At 33.8% G+C, this 15,180-nt stretch overlaps 1 protein-coding gene across 1 annotated transcript; it reads right to left on the reverse strand.

Moving 5' to 3' along the window:
- Window positions 1-12,219: 12,219 nt before the first annotated feature.
- Window positions 12,220-13,150, reverse strand: LOC116133573 (ethylene-responsive transcription factor ERF027-like). Its single transcript, XM_031419268.1, has one exon. It carries the CDS (start codon window positions 13,135-13,137, stop codon window positions 12,499-12,501), a length of 639 nt encoding a protein of 212 aa, XP_031275128.1. The 5' UTR covers window positions 13,138-13,150; the 3' UTR covers window positions 12,220-12,498.
- Between the last annotated feature and the right edge of the window lie 2,030 nt (window positions 13,151-15,180).

A 15,180-nucleotide genomic window follows, 5' to 3' on the forward strand; every position in this document is an offset into this window, starting at 1 on the left:
CTTTAAGTGCAATAATAAAACTTAGAACAAAACATAATAAAAATTAGCAACAAATAATTCAATGCATATTCATAAAATTGGGCTATATATTAGCCCTAGAAAATAAAATTAGTTCATACTTTCAATAATAAAAGCAACCATTGTAAAACATAAACATGAGTATAAGAAAGAATATAAAAACTTCTCTAATTGGCAACCCAAAATTGCAGGAATTTGCAATCTCAAAAGAGTGGCTAAACTTCTCTCCTTTCTAATCTCTTCCAAAAATCAGCAAAAGACTATATTTATACTCCTAGGGTTTTAGGGTTATGATTCCCACTATCCTAATCACTTTAGAACTCTTAAAAAAGGAAATACACGTCTAAATTTAATGTAGAAAATTCTAGAATCGCAGTTGTGCCGCGGCACTGTGCCTAGGCATAGTTGATTCTGCCCCAGAACTTGCAATCTTGAAAAATACGGTGGTTTTTTAGCATGATAACGTTCGAATCTTTCCAAGTGGTATAGATATTAATTGTAGCCCTTTGAATCAGCTTTCCAAAAGTCTAAGAATGATCTCGATCCAAAATCTACAGCTCAAGTTATTGTCGAATTACTGACTCATGTTCAAAACTGGAGCATTTTCCAAGATTTTCACTTTAACTTCAAATCGCCATAACTTCTTCGTTTCAGCTCCGAATCACAAACCGTTTGATTCTTGTCATCCCACATTCCATCATCGATATAATATTCATCTGAATGTCATTTTTAAGAACTTATAACCTGAAAACACTCAAAACATACCCGTGATCTCATAAAAAACATTTATGAAATAATTAAGGTAGATTGAATAAATTAAACCTAATTTCCCATAAGTAATTCTCATAAACCACTAAGTACATGTGTATTTTCAAGCTCCTATCAATCCTCCAGTTGTCATCCCTATTAGCAACCGAAGGAAATCGAACTCAGCACCTTTTGAGTAGGACTGCAAACGAGCTGAGCCGCTCACGAGTAGCTCGTGTCTCCACTCATGTTGAGTCGAGCTCAGCTTAGTATTTTCTGATCGAGCAGCTCAAAACAAAACACGAGCCTCCAAAAGCTCGAAAGGGTATAGGTGCAATTTTTTCAAGTGTGAGGGTGTAGTAATTTACCATTTTCTATATAAATCACAAACCCTAACTTCTTCTTCATTCACAGCCAACACTTCTTCTCCTTCTTTTGCCTTCTTCTTTCTTCTCCTTCTCTCTTCCATCTCTTTCCTTCTAGATCTCTCTTTTCGTTTCTCTCTTCTTTTTTCTTCTCTCTCTCTTTTCTTTTCTCTCTAAAATTAAAAGAAAAATCCCATCTCTTTCTAGATTGTTTGTAGCTAATGGTGTGTGAGCCGAACACCACATTATATTATCAAATTTTGATGATGGGTTGGTGACAATTAGGGTTTTTTTGGGGTTATCCTCTAGTGGGTTGGCTTTGGATTGAAATTTTTTTTTTTAAAGATTGTTAGTGGGTTGATTGTTATTGAAAATCGAGCTCGAATTAGAGCCAGAGCTCAAGCTTTTAAGGGCTCAACTTGTAAACAGCTGACCTCGAACCAAGCTCGAGCTTCACATTCTCTATCAAGCTCAAGCTCGAGACTGGGTTCCTAGTACTTGCAAAGCTCGAGCTCGCTAAATTTTCATGAGCCAAGCTTTGAGCATCGTGGTGTTCAGTTCATATACACCCCTACTCTTGAGTAATACACTCAAGAATCCCTATTCGACTACTCGATCTCCCAGGGGTAGGTTATAAAGAGTTTTGTCCCTTGTTTGGCTCTATAATTATGTGCTTGTGCTTTGCGTTTCTGAGTTGAGAAAATACAATAGAAATCAATATGTCTCCTCCTCATTTCTCTTCGGTTTCCTTACATTTTACCATTTATATTCCTCAGACACTTCTCTTTATTTCATTTACTACTTGGCTCTCTAATCAATTACTTAATATTAATATCGCATAACATTACTTAAATCATATTTCTCAGGTAGGTCCCTATATTATCATTGTTTCATATTTATAATGTCACATTATTTTATCATTGTTACGTATTTAATTTATGATCATTATTTTTATTATAGGTCTGTGTCAACTTCTAGCTTTAATACTTATGGTGAACAGACTATTCACCAAGAAGAAATATGCATAAATCACGATGATAGGATTGTAGAATCCTCAAATCAAGACATTCAAATGTCAAAAGGAAAACAGGTTATTCAACCTCAAGATATTCAAAAGAATTTTAATAAATGGAATATTCCTAAAATCTTAGTTTCAATTGTTTACAGAGAAGAAAAATGATCCAGTCTTAATTGGGTAAACCCCCTTAATAAATCAAAATAGATAATAAAAATAGAAGACAAAACTTTAAAAATAAAAAATTCAAATAAAATGACAAAACTTTTGTCTGAAGAAATTGTTGATAAATTAAAAAAAAAACAATATAATTATATCCACAAAGGATTAGTTCAAATTGGAATTAAACCATTAAGCATCAAAGGAGTGAATACTGAAGGCTACAATCGATACTATCATATTACTTTAATAAAAATTGTGTTTTTTTATTTATAAATAAAGTGTATTGATACAAATAAAATAATTTCAACGCGTGTTGGTCAGGGCACATAGTAATACGGTACCATCTTACTAAATTAGTAGCATTATTATTCCAAAGTAACATTATTCATCACGCACGCAAGAATATTGTGCAATAATTTTGATAGGTACATAAAGAGATTTTTATATTTTATAACCCATATCCAAGGGCCGACCGAGTACAGTAGAATTAATGTTAACAATCAACTTAAATAAAATAATGATCATAGATAATCTTTTTTTTTTTTTTTTTTTTGTGATTAGGGTGTCCGGATCAGTTTATGCGTATCTCAACTAATCCTTGGGGTCTAGACTAACAAATCCCCGAAAACATAGGATTCGTTTGTTTCACTTTTGGGAATACTATTATTGGTATTCCCAAAAAAGTTAAACAGTAAAATGTCATTATTCCCAAAATATTATTCTATATTTTTCAATTTCTTTTAAACATCCTAAATTTGTTAATTTAATTAAACACCCCCAAATATTTTTTTTAAAAATTGCAAAATCACGCCGGCCACCCTCCAGCGATGGTGGCCGGCTATCCGTATTTAATGGGTGGATTGGGAGTGTTTTTATTAACTTTTAATATTTTATTATAGGGGTGTTTAGTAAATAAATAAACATATGGGATATTTTTATTAATTTTCAAATCCTATATTGTAATACCCGCCCAATTTAACTTTTTTTCAAAATATTATTCTAAAAACTATCAGAATAATGAACCAAACGGAGCCATAATGATTGGTATCATTTGGGAGACATACCTTGGGTGGACCTTCTAACAGTGTCTTTGAAAGGAGCCAAGATGAGGGGAAAAAAAAAAGTTATATAAATTAATTAATTAATTAATCCATTAATCAACACTTAAAATAGATACAACAATGCTGTGTCAACCACATCGGATGCTCATCCCCTCTTCAAAGAGGTTTCAAGAACCATAAAATATTTTAAGTTAACCGAACCAGAAAAGTGCCTATTCTTTTTTTGTTTTTTTGCTTTTTTGGTTAATTAACATTATTAATGTCTTTAAAGAAATTATTCTGTAGTTAGTAGCTAACTTACCCGGAAGGGAAGGTCTTACGCAAAAATTCCACAATTTCTGACAACAGCACATATAAGAAGTGCAATGTCTTAATTTCAAATTAAGCAAAAATGTTTTAATATATATATACAGCTTCTGAACAATCTATAAAACCGTTGTAAATATATAATCTCTGAACAAAAGCCAAATAAATTATTCACTTGCATGCTACATAAACATGAATTCTTATCTTATCTTTTTTTCTTTTGTAAGTTTGATATTTAAACTCTCGAAATTATAGGATTATAGAAAGTTCGTTTGGTGTTGATATCACATCAAAAGAAAGTATAGATCTCTTTAAGAAATATCTTACAAACCATATAATTATCTGAAACTTTCGGTCCTTGTCCTGAGAAAACTTGAAAGATTGTAAACGTCAGTTGGATGGGTGATGATTGTAATAAATTTGTAGAAAATATTGAAAAACAATCTTAATAGCAATTTTATTAATTTCATCAATGGCAAAGAATCAATAATATAATCATATTTATATGCTTTAAAATTGAATAATCTTAAATCCCAAAATCTGAAACTTTGATGCATTTTCACTATTTATAAAACACAATAAAACATACATGAATCTATGAGTAATCTGTTAATGGAGATCGTAGAATAAGGTAGTGCATATCTCTCCCTTTATTTCCTTACTAACCATATGTAATGAATTTAATTTAGGAATAGAGAGAGAAGACCTCTTTTATATGACAGTTGTAATAAGTCCCAAACTACAGTTATTTAATTAACTGTAGTAACCTCTCCATCAAAGGTAAATGACCATCATGCTCTTCAGTTAATTTAATTATTTCAAAACAACTATAGGGTAAAATTAATACATGGACCACCTTATGAGAAATATAAAATATTTCTAACATTCTCCCACTTGATCCATGTAAAAGTAAATAACTTTATAGTTTAGAAATAATACATAATGTGTACACAATAATAATTAGCCAAAAGGTCATTTCATAAAATGGTCAAGCATATAAACATTATTGAGCAAGAACTCATAAGGATCATGGCGGTCGTATGTCATTGAATCAACACAGTCCCTTCCATGTATCACGTTACAAATTCTATACCCAGAATCATCTATAATACTTCTTAATGGTCCAACAATAATTTCCTTATCAAGGACAAATTATGTCATCTTTATCATTCATGTATACCAAACAACATAATATAAGGAAACACACAACAGAATAATTTATATGAATCAGAAACAACACATCAAGAGCTCAGAGTGTCCAAAACATGAGGAGCATAATGTAAATCAAGAAACATATACAACACATCATAAATCAGTCATGATAGGCAATAATACCCATCCTCTCAACGTGCTCACTATAGGTCTTAGGTGACAACCCTTTAGTCAACGAATCTGCTATCATTAAATTTGTGCTGATATGCTCAATAGTCACTCTCTGTTTCTGAACTTCTTCTTTAAGGGCAAAATATTTCAATTCCATATGTTTAGCACCCTTTGAATATTTTTCGCTTTTAGAGAAGAAAACTATTACGGCATTATCACAATAAATTTTTAGTGGCCTAGCAATACTGTCGACAATCCCAAGCCCTGAAATAAAATTTCGCAGCCATAATCCCTGAACTGTGGCCTCAAAGCATGCCACAAACTCAGCCTCCATAGTGGAAGCAGCAATGACAGACTGCTTCACACTTTTCCATTAAACTGCTCATCCAGCTAACATAAATACGTACCCAAATGTGGATTTCTTGGTGTCTACACAACCAACAAAATCTGAATCTGAATATCCAATTACCTTGAGATAATCAGATCTCCTATAGGTAAGCATATGATCCTTCATCCCTTGTAAATATCTCAACACTTTCATTGCAGTTCGCCAATGATCCATTCTAGGATTACTCTAATATCTGTCCAGCAAGCCGACTGCAAAACTAATGTCTGAGCATACATTAAGCTCCCAACAACAGATGCATAAGGAATATGTTCCATTTGCTTACGTTCCAATTCAATATGTGGGCATTACTTAAGGCTCAACTTATCACCTTTCTGAATTGGAATTGGACTCACAGAGCACTTATCTGTATTGTATCTCTTGAGTACTTTGTTGATACAAGCTTTTTGAGACAGTCCTAACAATCCTTGTGATCTATCATGAATAATTTCAATTCCAATCACATAGGATGCCTCACCTATATCCTTCATCTCAAAGTTCTTAGAGAGAAACTTCTTAGTTTCATACATCATACCAAGATCATTAGAAGCAAGCAAGATGTCATCAACATATAGAACTAGAATTACAAATGCGCTCACACTAACCTTCAGATATATACACCGATCAACAATGTTTCCCTTAAATTCGAAAGTGGTAATGGTATTATGAAACTTGAGGTACCACTGCCTAGAAGCTTGTTTTAGTCCGCATATTGATCTCTTTAATTTACACACCATGTCTTCCTTCCCCTCAATTGGAAAACCATTAGGTTGTTCCATGTACACTTCTTCTTCTAAATTCCCATTCAAAAAGGCAACTTTCACATCCATTTGATGAAGCTCCAGATCATAATGGGCTACCATTGCCATAATAATTCTAAAAGAGTCCTTTGAGGAAACCGATGAAAAGGTCTCGTTGTAATCAACACCATCTTTCTACGTAAAACCTTTGGTAGCAAGTTTGGCCTTGTGCCGTTCAATATTGTCATTAGAGTCGCGTTTGGTCTTAAAGACCCATTTACACCCGACTGTTCTACAACTTTCAGGCAATACTACTAAATCCCAAACTTCATTGTATTCCATTGATTTCAACTCTTTATTCATGGCGTCTAACCATTTTGCAGAATTATCACTTTGAAGGGCTTGTGAAAATGAAATTGGATCTACTTCAATTCCCAAGTCAAATTCTGACTCTTGAAGATAAACCACATAATCAATAGTAAAGGAAGATCTCTTTTGTCTTTGAGATCTTCTTAATGTCACTTCTTGTTGTTCATTTACTACTTCTTGTTGTTCATTTACTACTTCATGTGGTTCATCCATTACAGGTTCATTGACTGCTACATTATTAGGAAGTGTTTGCTCAATTATTAGTTATTCTTGATTGTTATAAAAATGTCTAACAACTACAAGAACCACAACCTCAATAGAAGTTATAGGCGCAAGAACCTATACCCTAACTTCTTGAATATCCACTTTACATAGTTCAACACTCCCACTAGTTTTACCATTATCAATGAACCTTGCACTTCCAGTTTCAACTATTCTCGTACTATGGTTAGGATAGTAAAAACAATATCCTTTAGTTTTGGATAACTAATAAAAAATCCACTGACTGTTCTTCAATCAAGTTTCTTTTCATGTGGATTATAGATCTTGACTTCTGCCAGGCAACCCCAAGCATGCAGGTGTCTCAAACTATGTTTCCTTCCTGTCCACATTTCAAAAGGAGTCTTTGGAACTACCTTACTAGGAACCTTGTTTAATAAATATACAATAGTCTTTAATGCATATATCCACAATGATGAGGGTAATAAGGAGTTACTCAACATACTCCTAACCATATCCATTAATGTAAGGTTACGCCTTTCGGCAACACCATTTTATTGCGGTGTCCCTAGCATTGTGTATTGAGCACATATGCCTTGAATTTCCAGGAATTTAGCAAATGGACCTAGACATTGTCCAGATTCATTGTATCCACCATAATATTCACCACATGTATCTGATCGTACTACTTTCATCTTTCTATCTAATTGCCTCTCAACTTTAGTAATGAATACCTCTAGAATATTAACAGATTGAGATTTCTCACACAATAAATAGACATATCCATAACATGAAAAGTCATCTATAAAAGTGATAAAATAACTTTCCCCACTAAAAGAAGGTATGTCGAATGGACCACATATATCTGTGTGTTCAAGGAGTCTTGTGCTTCTAGTGCCTACTTTCTTAACTGTGGATGTGGTTTGTTTTCCCTTAATACAATGCACACAAATGCCAAGATCAGTAAAATTCAAATCAGGTAAAATTGCATTCTTTACTAATCTTTACATTCTTTCTTTTTATATATGACCTAAATGTTTATGCCATAAATAAGTAGATTCCTCATCCAAGAAGCACTTTTTGTTCCTATACTATGATCCAGGGTCAACAATGTCTCAGCAAATAAACTATCAAGATGTAATTTATACAATCCATCACAAAGCACACCGAAACCAATTAAACAATTATATTTAAATAAACTGAAACATCCATTCCCGAATTTAAAAGAATATCCTTTAAAATCAAGTTTAGATAAAGATATTAAATTACGGGATAACTCCGAACATAAAGAGTATTAAACAAATCTAAATGATGTCCAATACTTAAAATTAAATGATAGGTTCCAACAGCTTCAACTCGTGCTTTGACCCGATTTCTCATGTATACAAATCTTTCATTGTCATTTATGGTTTGGGTCATAAGGAATCCCTACATAGTATTAGAAATATGAGTGGTACATCCAAAATCAATCCACCAAGTATTATAAGGAACTTTTGATAAATATGATTCGAAACATACAAAAGCAATAGGCTTACCTTTCTTTTCAAACCATGCCTTACGTTTCAAGCAGTCTCTCATATAGTGTCCAACTTTCTTACAGAAGTGACACTTTTCTTGAGTGTTATCCTTCTTATGGATTTGGGCAGAAAATTCATCAATCTTCAGTGGCCTTTTGCCTTTTCCATACTTCTTGTTGGATTTCTTCTTAACTCCGGACGGGTCCACAAGATTAACAAAATGAACTCCTTGTTTCCTCAATCTTTCCTCCTCTTGTACTAACTTAGTTTGAAGCTCAGTTATAGTCCATTTATCTTTAATTGTATTATAATTAATTTGAAATAGACTAAATTGGGAAATTTTCATCCACAGACATTCCCATGTTTTTAATTCTTGCTACTGTATTTGACATCTCAATCACATGCTCATACATGCTACAAGAACCATCATATTTCATGGTGGTCAGCCTACTTATTAATGCCCCAATACAGGACTTGTCAGCGGCCTCAGATTGAGAAGTCTCTTTGGCTAATCTCATAAATTCCCTAGCATATTCTATGGCAAGAAATGAGGTCTTAATTTCACTAGCCATTGTCATCCGTAAAAATTTAGGCTCAATCTATTCGATCTCTTCAATTCTTTATGGAAAGACCTCTCCTCATCAGTGTTGTTCTCAATGAGATTAGTTGGTTTCTCTATCATGAGTGCAAGGTCGAGATTCTGAATACCCAAGTAATACTCAACTTGCTCACTCTACTCATTATAATTGAACCCATTAAACTTAACAACAGATGAAGCATGAAAGCAGATGCTGCAAAAACAAAATTATGCTTACACATTAATGCTTTGAGTTTTATATCTAAAACATAATTTTAGGTTCAGATACTAAAAATTATTATTATTAAAACATAAATGTATATTGAAAATCTCTTTTAGGAGATTTAACAATATACGATAATTAAACTTAATTGATGTAATTTTCTTAATTGGTTATCAAATGTACTTTCGTTAGACATGTTTGTTATCTTTGGATATACTAAACACACCCAGTCAAATACATTAATTAACCATAGTTATGTTCATAATTATAGGATTAACTAATCTACCTTTGGGCGATCATTAACTATCCTATAATTTATTAACTTCAAATTACTCATGTCAACTACATCATATCATCTCTTTAAAGCATCTAATGATCATGAGTAATTAAATCTAACTTAGTTTGATTTCTATGGGATAACCATTCTAATTTGGTCACTTTAGTGTCTAACAAATTATACATAATATAGTATCAAACTTAAATAATAACTATAATACTATCCAAGGTCAAAATTGGGTCAATTTGACCCGTTGACCATTAACTTTGATGGTTGACCGTTAACTTTAACAGTTGATCGGTTTAGTCAACAGTCTGGAGCGGTTTGACCCGTCTACCGATCTGAATGCTGACTGGATTGAGTTTACCCGTTTTACTAAATAGGTTGGGCTTTTTTATGGATTATTCTTAATGGGTTTGGGTTTGAATTGGGCTTACTTAAAAAATATGGCTTGGGCTTCTTTTATTTGGGTTTATATAAACTAAAACAAATAGGCTTTAAAGGAAATTAGGCTGGATCAACATATGGGTCAATGTTTGACCCAAATTTCTGGAAAAATTTTGGAATCTGAATTTCTGGAAATTTTTATTGAAAAACTAATCTAGAAAATCACATTTCATCATGAGAAAATCTGGTTTTGACCAACTTTCCAACCACTTAATATATTCACAAACTCAATCAAACTTAACAGCCCTTTATATTTTTGTCAATTTCCAAACCCCAATCAATTTCTTCATCCCATAAGAACCCTTAAAAAAAAAAAAAAAAAAAAAAACTTAATGGAAAATACATTAGTTTCTAAACCTAATGCTCTGATACCACATGAAAAACAATCTTAATAGCAATTTTATAAATTCCATCAATGGCAAAAAATCAATAATATAATCATATTTCTATATCCTAAAATTGCATAATCTTAAATCCCAAAATCTGAAACTTTGATGCATTTTCACTATTTATAAAACACAATAAAACATACCTGAATCCATGAGTAATATGTTAATAGAGATTGTAGAATAAGGCAGTGTATATCTCTCCCTTTATTCCCTTACTATCAATTTCTTATTTTGATGGATAAAGAAAAAACCATATGTAATGAATTTAATTTAGAAATAGAGAGAGAATACCTCTTTTATATGGCAGTTTTAATAAATCTCAAATTGCAGTTATATAATTAACTGCAATAACCTCTCCATAAAAAGTAAATGATCATCATGACCTTCAGTTAATTTAATTATTTCAAAACAGCTATAAGATAAAATTAATAAAGGGACTATCTTATGAGAAATATAAAATATTTCTAACAAATATGTTATGAAATTTATATAAATTGCGTTTTGAGTGAGGGCGACAGATGAACAACTATGTACAGTAAGAAAAAGGAGGTAGCTAGGAAAGCGAAGTAGGGCATGTCGGCCATGCATGTCTCTTTTAATTTTCTAGTCAAATTCCGGCTTCCTACATCTTTTATCAGAGGACAAAACCCCACAACAAACTTAACTTTTTTCTTTGATTCCATGAATAGAAATTAACCAATTAATTGCCAAGAACTAGTGACGCCACCTTTTCAACAATTGAAGGCAAACCCCTTTTGCATTTCATGGCCGACTTGCAACCACGCTTCCATTTTCATCTTTTATAACATTTCACAAATTAAATATACGCACATGTCCATATGGCTAGAATGTGCCAAGATTGAGTTTTCTTTCCTTCTTTCTTTTTTCGTCATTGATAATGTTTCCATCATGTGTCCCCATAGAATTATATAATTTATTTACAATTTCACGATGAAAATCTAGTCTTTTTTATACCTAGCTGAAAGTTTCTGATTAGTTTTATAAATATTACAAGGAATTTCATCCTTGAAACTTTTTCACCAAAAATATTAAGGTGTTAAACTTCGGTTTTTTTTTTTTTCCCCCTAATCTTTTTATATGAGGATGAGAAGTGATGCAGTTTCTCGAATATAATGCTTCAAATTACGGATTGACTTTCTTGGTAGTGCTTTGCACATAGAAAAAGGTTCCCATTAGATATGACAAATGATGCTTGTCTTCTTGAAGAGAAGAAAATGTATATAGGCCCTCATATATAGCTTTGATTAAATTAATCTTTTACTTGAAGTGAAGACATGTAGAAACCAGAATGCCTTGAAACCATGAATTCAAAATCTTTGTTAATATTATATTAGTATTGCTATGTACATAAAATCATTAAATTAATATATATGTGCTCATAGTCAAGCTTTGAATTATAAGGATACAGTTAATTGTAAGTTTAGGGTGGCTTTTTATGCATATTCAAAATACTTTGCCCATAGTTCATCCTAAATTTATACAGTAATTGTTCTGTGGATCTCTCTATTACTTTAAACTAAACTATAGGCAGAATAGAATGATCCTAAAAGCGTTCCTCAAAACACCTTCATATTAATTAGTGCTAATCAAGAAATGTAGAATTTGAAGATTGAGTTAGGGAAACGTGTATAGTCACATGATTGCACCCACGACTATAGAACACAGTGGCAGCGTTTAATCAAAGAGACAACTCTATTGAATTTCACTGTTCAAATCTAATTCTTCGCTTTCAATCTTTCATAAAAAAGATATTGACATTTTAGTGGGCCAATGGGGACCCCTAATGTTATGATTCATAATTTCAAATTCCAAAAAGACACAAAATGCCTTATTACTCTAGTGACAGAAATAATTAATGAAGCAATATCTTCCTTATCATGCATCTTTGCTTCAAATGAGAGGGAGATTTTGAAACTTCCTCATCACTTTTCTTCAAATATTTCGTTTTTGGGTTGATTAAAATCTATGCCTTTCTCTAATTTTGTTTAAAGTAAACTAAAGAACAGAGACAGGAAACACAAGATTTGTAGAAACTTACGGAAATGAAAGCACCTGGAAGATACGCTATTCATACAAATTTTAATATAAAGCACGTACAGAAATCTATCAACTGATAATCCTAAGCAAGCAAGACAACAACAGTACTCTTTAATGTCTTCCGTAATTAACTTCGAAACTCTTCGAGCTGATAATCACTGTTTCATATATATAAGATCATTTTCTTTTCTAAAGTTTATTTAATAAATTTTCTTTTTTCTTTTGTGTTTCCATCTTGTTGATTTGACCCATCGATGAAACAGGATCACTGAATAGTTAAGAGGCAGCTAGCTAGCATTATCAATAATAGCTCCACAGACTTTCTGCATCAGAATTCACCGGCGACTCATCAGACGGTGGTGAGTTCATTCTCGGAGGCGAAACCATCATTCCCTCCGCCATGTCCACAAGAAAATTAGGCATGTTCAAAAGTGCCTCTTCGTCAATAAACTCTACATAATCATTGACAGGTGATTGGTGATCATTATTTCTTGGATTTTCACTACTTGTACTGCTTTGTTGATCAGCCTTTCTCAGCGAAGCCGCCGCAGCCGCAGCCGCATTACGTATATCAACGGAAGAGGAAGAAGCGGGAACAGGGTAGCTTGAAACAAAGTTAGGGAAGTTGAGAACGGCGTCACCACCTTTTAGGGCAAGGGCTGCCACGTCATAAGCAGCGGCGGCCATTTCAGGAGTTGGATAAGTGCCAAGCCATATACGTGAGCTCTTCCGAGGCTCCCTTATTTCAGATACCCATTTGTTGCTCCGGCATCGGATTCCACGATACATTGGGTGTTTCTTGGTGAAGCTTGGTGAGGCCATCAGAGGCAGAGTTTTTTCGCACGTGGAAGATGGGTTTTGACACGTGGGAGTTTGGATGGAATGAGGCTGAGAAGCTGGTTGGTCTAACTTGGGATCTTTGGTGGGATCATCGTCCATATATAATGTGAAGTTATTGTACAAGAAAATAGATTGGGAGATTATGTTAAGCTATTGGGTATTTATGTTTTTGTTTTGTGTGTGTTTTGTAAAGGTGAAAGCGTGGGCAACTCGCTGGGCAGACCCAAAAGTCGTGGCAACCAGTTGTGTTAGTGGTAGTAGTAGTAATTGGTACTAGGGTTTTAGTATAAGTCAAGTTCTGGAAAATGATAGTGTGATATATTTGTTTTGTTTTTAGTAAATGGGATTAATTGATAATGAGCGCACACGCATTATTATTAGCTGTTGTGCATCCACAATTCCACATATATGGTACCATGCATCGATCAGTCTCCTCGATCTATCGCTCTTAATTCTAAATTTTTACCCTTTGTGGGAGTCACAGTAGCATGATCGTCAGCATCAGGAATGGTTTTAGGTCTAGTGCCAACCAATTAGTTAATTACCTTCTTTCAATTAGCAATTGCTAGGCAGTCATTTTCTAAACAATATTGCAGTAAAAGATTAGGCCTAGAAATCCACTATCCATGTACATGTACCGCTGTTAATTATATGTAGTAATGAAGAGCTTGCACATATTTAGCACAGTTATAAATATTATTGACTTTTGAAACGAGGAAAGAGGTTCAGACTAAGAAAACTGATGGAGGAAATTATGTTTGGGTAATTGAATAAATTTGTGTCCTATTGCTTTTACAACTTACAAGATGCAATCGACAAGACAATTTATAAGGTTGGATCCATTCTTGGCCATTCCTATGTGAAAGGTCATACTCAAATAATTCTTCACGTTGCTTAATTAGTTTGTTTGACAAGATAAAAGGAAATGGAAAATTTGGAAAAAAAAAAAAAAGTATATATTGTTGTGCAGTAAAAATTTCCAGTCCAGGATACATCTCTGTTCACAACAAACATCAAGCTTGGGAGCGAAGATGAACAACGAAGAGTGGTGTGCTGTCGTAGGCAACCAAGATTAAAAACCTTCCTAACCTAACTACTGAACTGTAAATAAGATAAGCAAGGGTCGATCCCACGAAGAGTGTCTAGCCGAATTTTCGATGATGTGAATAAGGCTGGGGGGTTTTGAGTAAAACAGAAAACAATCTTAGCCAAAAACAAAAACAAAAACAATTCAATTCAAAAGAGAAGGGTGATGGACGTAGAATGATCCCAGGAGCTCAAGGAGGAGGTTGATAAACTCCTCGAAGTAAAATTATTAGAGAAGTCATATACTCAGATTAACTCACCAACACTGTGCTCGTCAATAAATCGAACGGCAAGTGGAGAACATACATCAATTTCACAGATCTAAACAAAGTCTGCCCCAAGGACAGTTTCCCCTTCCCCTTCCCCGAATTGATCAGCTGGTACACACAACAACAGGGAATGTTTTACTCAGCTTCTTGGATGCATACTTGGGATACAACCAAATCCCGATGTACGAGCCTAATGAACCACACACCTCGTTCATCATGGACCAAGGCCTTTATTGTTACAAAGTTATGCCCTTCAGCCTGAAGAACGCATGGGCAACCTATTAACAGCTAGTAAATAAAATGTTCACCTACCTCATCGGAAAAACGATGGAGGTATATATCAACGACATGCTGGTGAAATCGCAGAAGGCAGAAGATCATGTGGGGCACCTTGGGGAAATGTTTCATATCTTAAGGAAATATCGAATGAAGCTTAACCTTTTGAAATGTGCCTTTGGCATTGGCTTAGGGAAATTCCTTGGTTACATGGTGAACCAATGCGAGATCGAAGTGAACCCTAGAAAGATCCAAGCATTGTTAAATATGAAAAGCTCGGCAAAGCCAAAGCGGTTTAGAGCTTAGCCGGACAAGTTGTAACCCTTAGTAGATTTGTCTTTCGAGCCACAAACAGGTGTTTGCCTTTCTTCGAAGTGCTCAAGGGCAATAAGAAGTTCGATTGGACAAACTAATGCGAGTGCACTTTCCAAGAATTGAAAGGCCACCTTGGACGACCTCCCTTGCTATCTAAGCTAATCCTAGGTGAAACACTCTTATTATATTTATCCAT

This window comes from Pistacia vera, unplaced genomic scaffold, assembly GCF_008641045.1.
Source record: "Pistacia vera cultivar Batoury unplaced genomic scaffold, PisVer_v2 Contig270, whole genome shotgun sequence".
Lineage (NCBI taxonomy): Eukaryota > Viridiplantae > Streptophyta > Magnoliopsida > Sapindales > Anacardiaceae > Pistacia > Pistacia vera.

Bases quoted from the DNA above. Each gene is read 5' to 3' on its own strand.
- LOC116133573 (XM_031419268.1), bottom strand. From the start codon at position 13,137: ATGGACGATGATCCCACCAAAGATCCCAAGTTAGACCAACCAGCTTCT.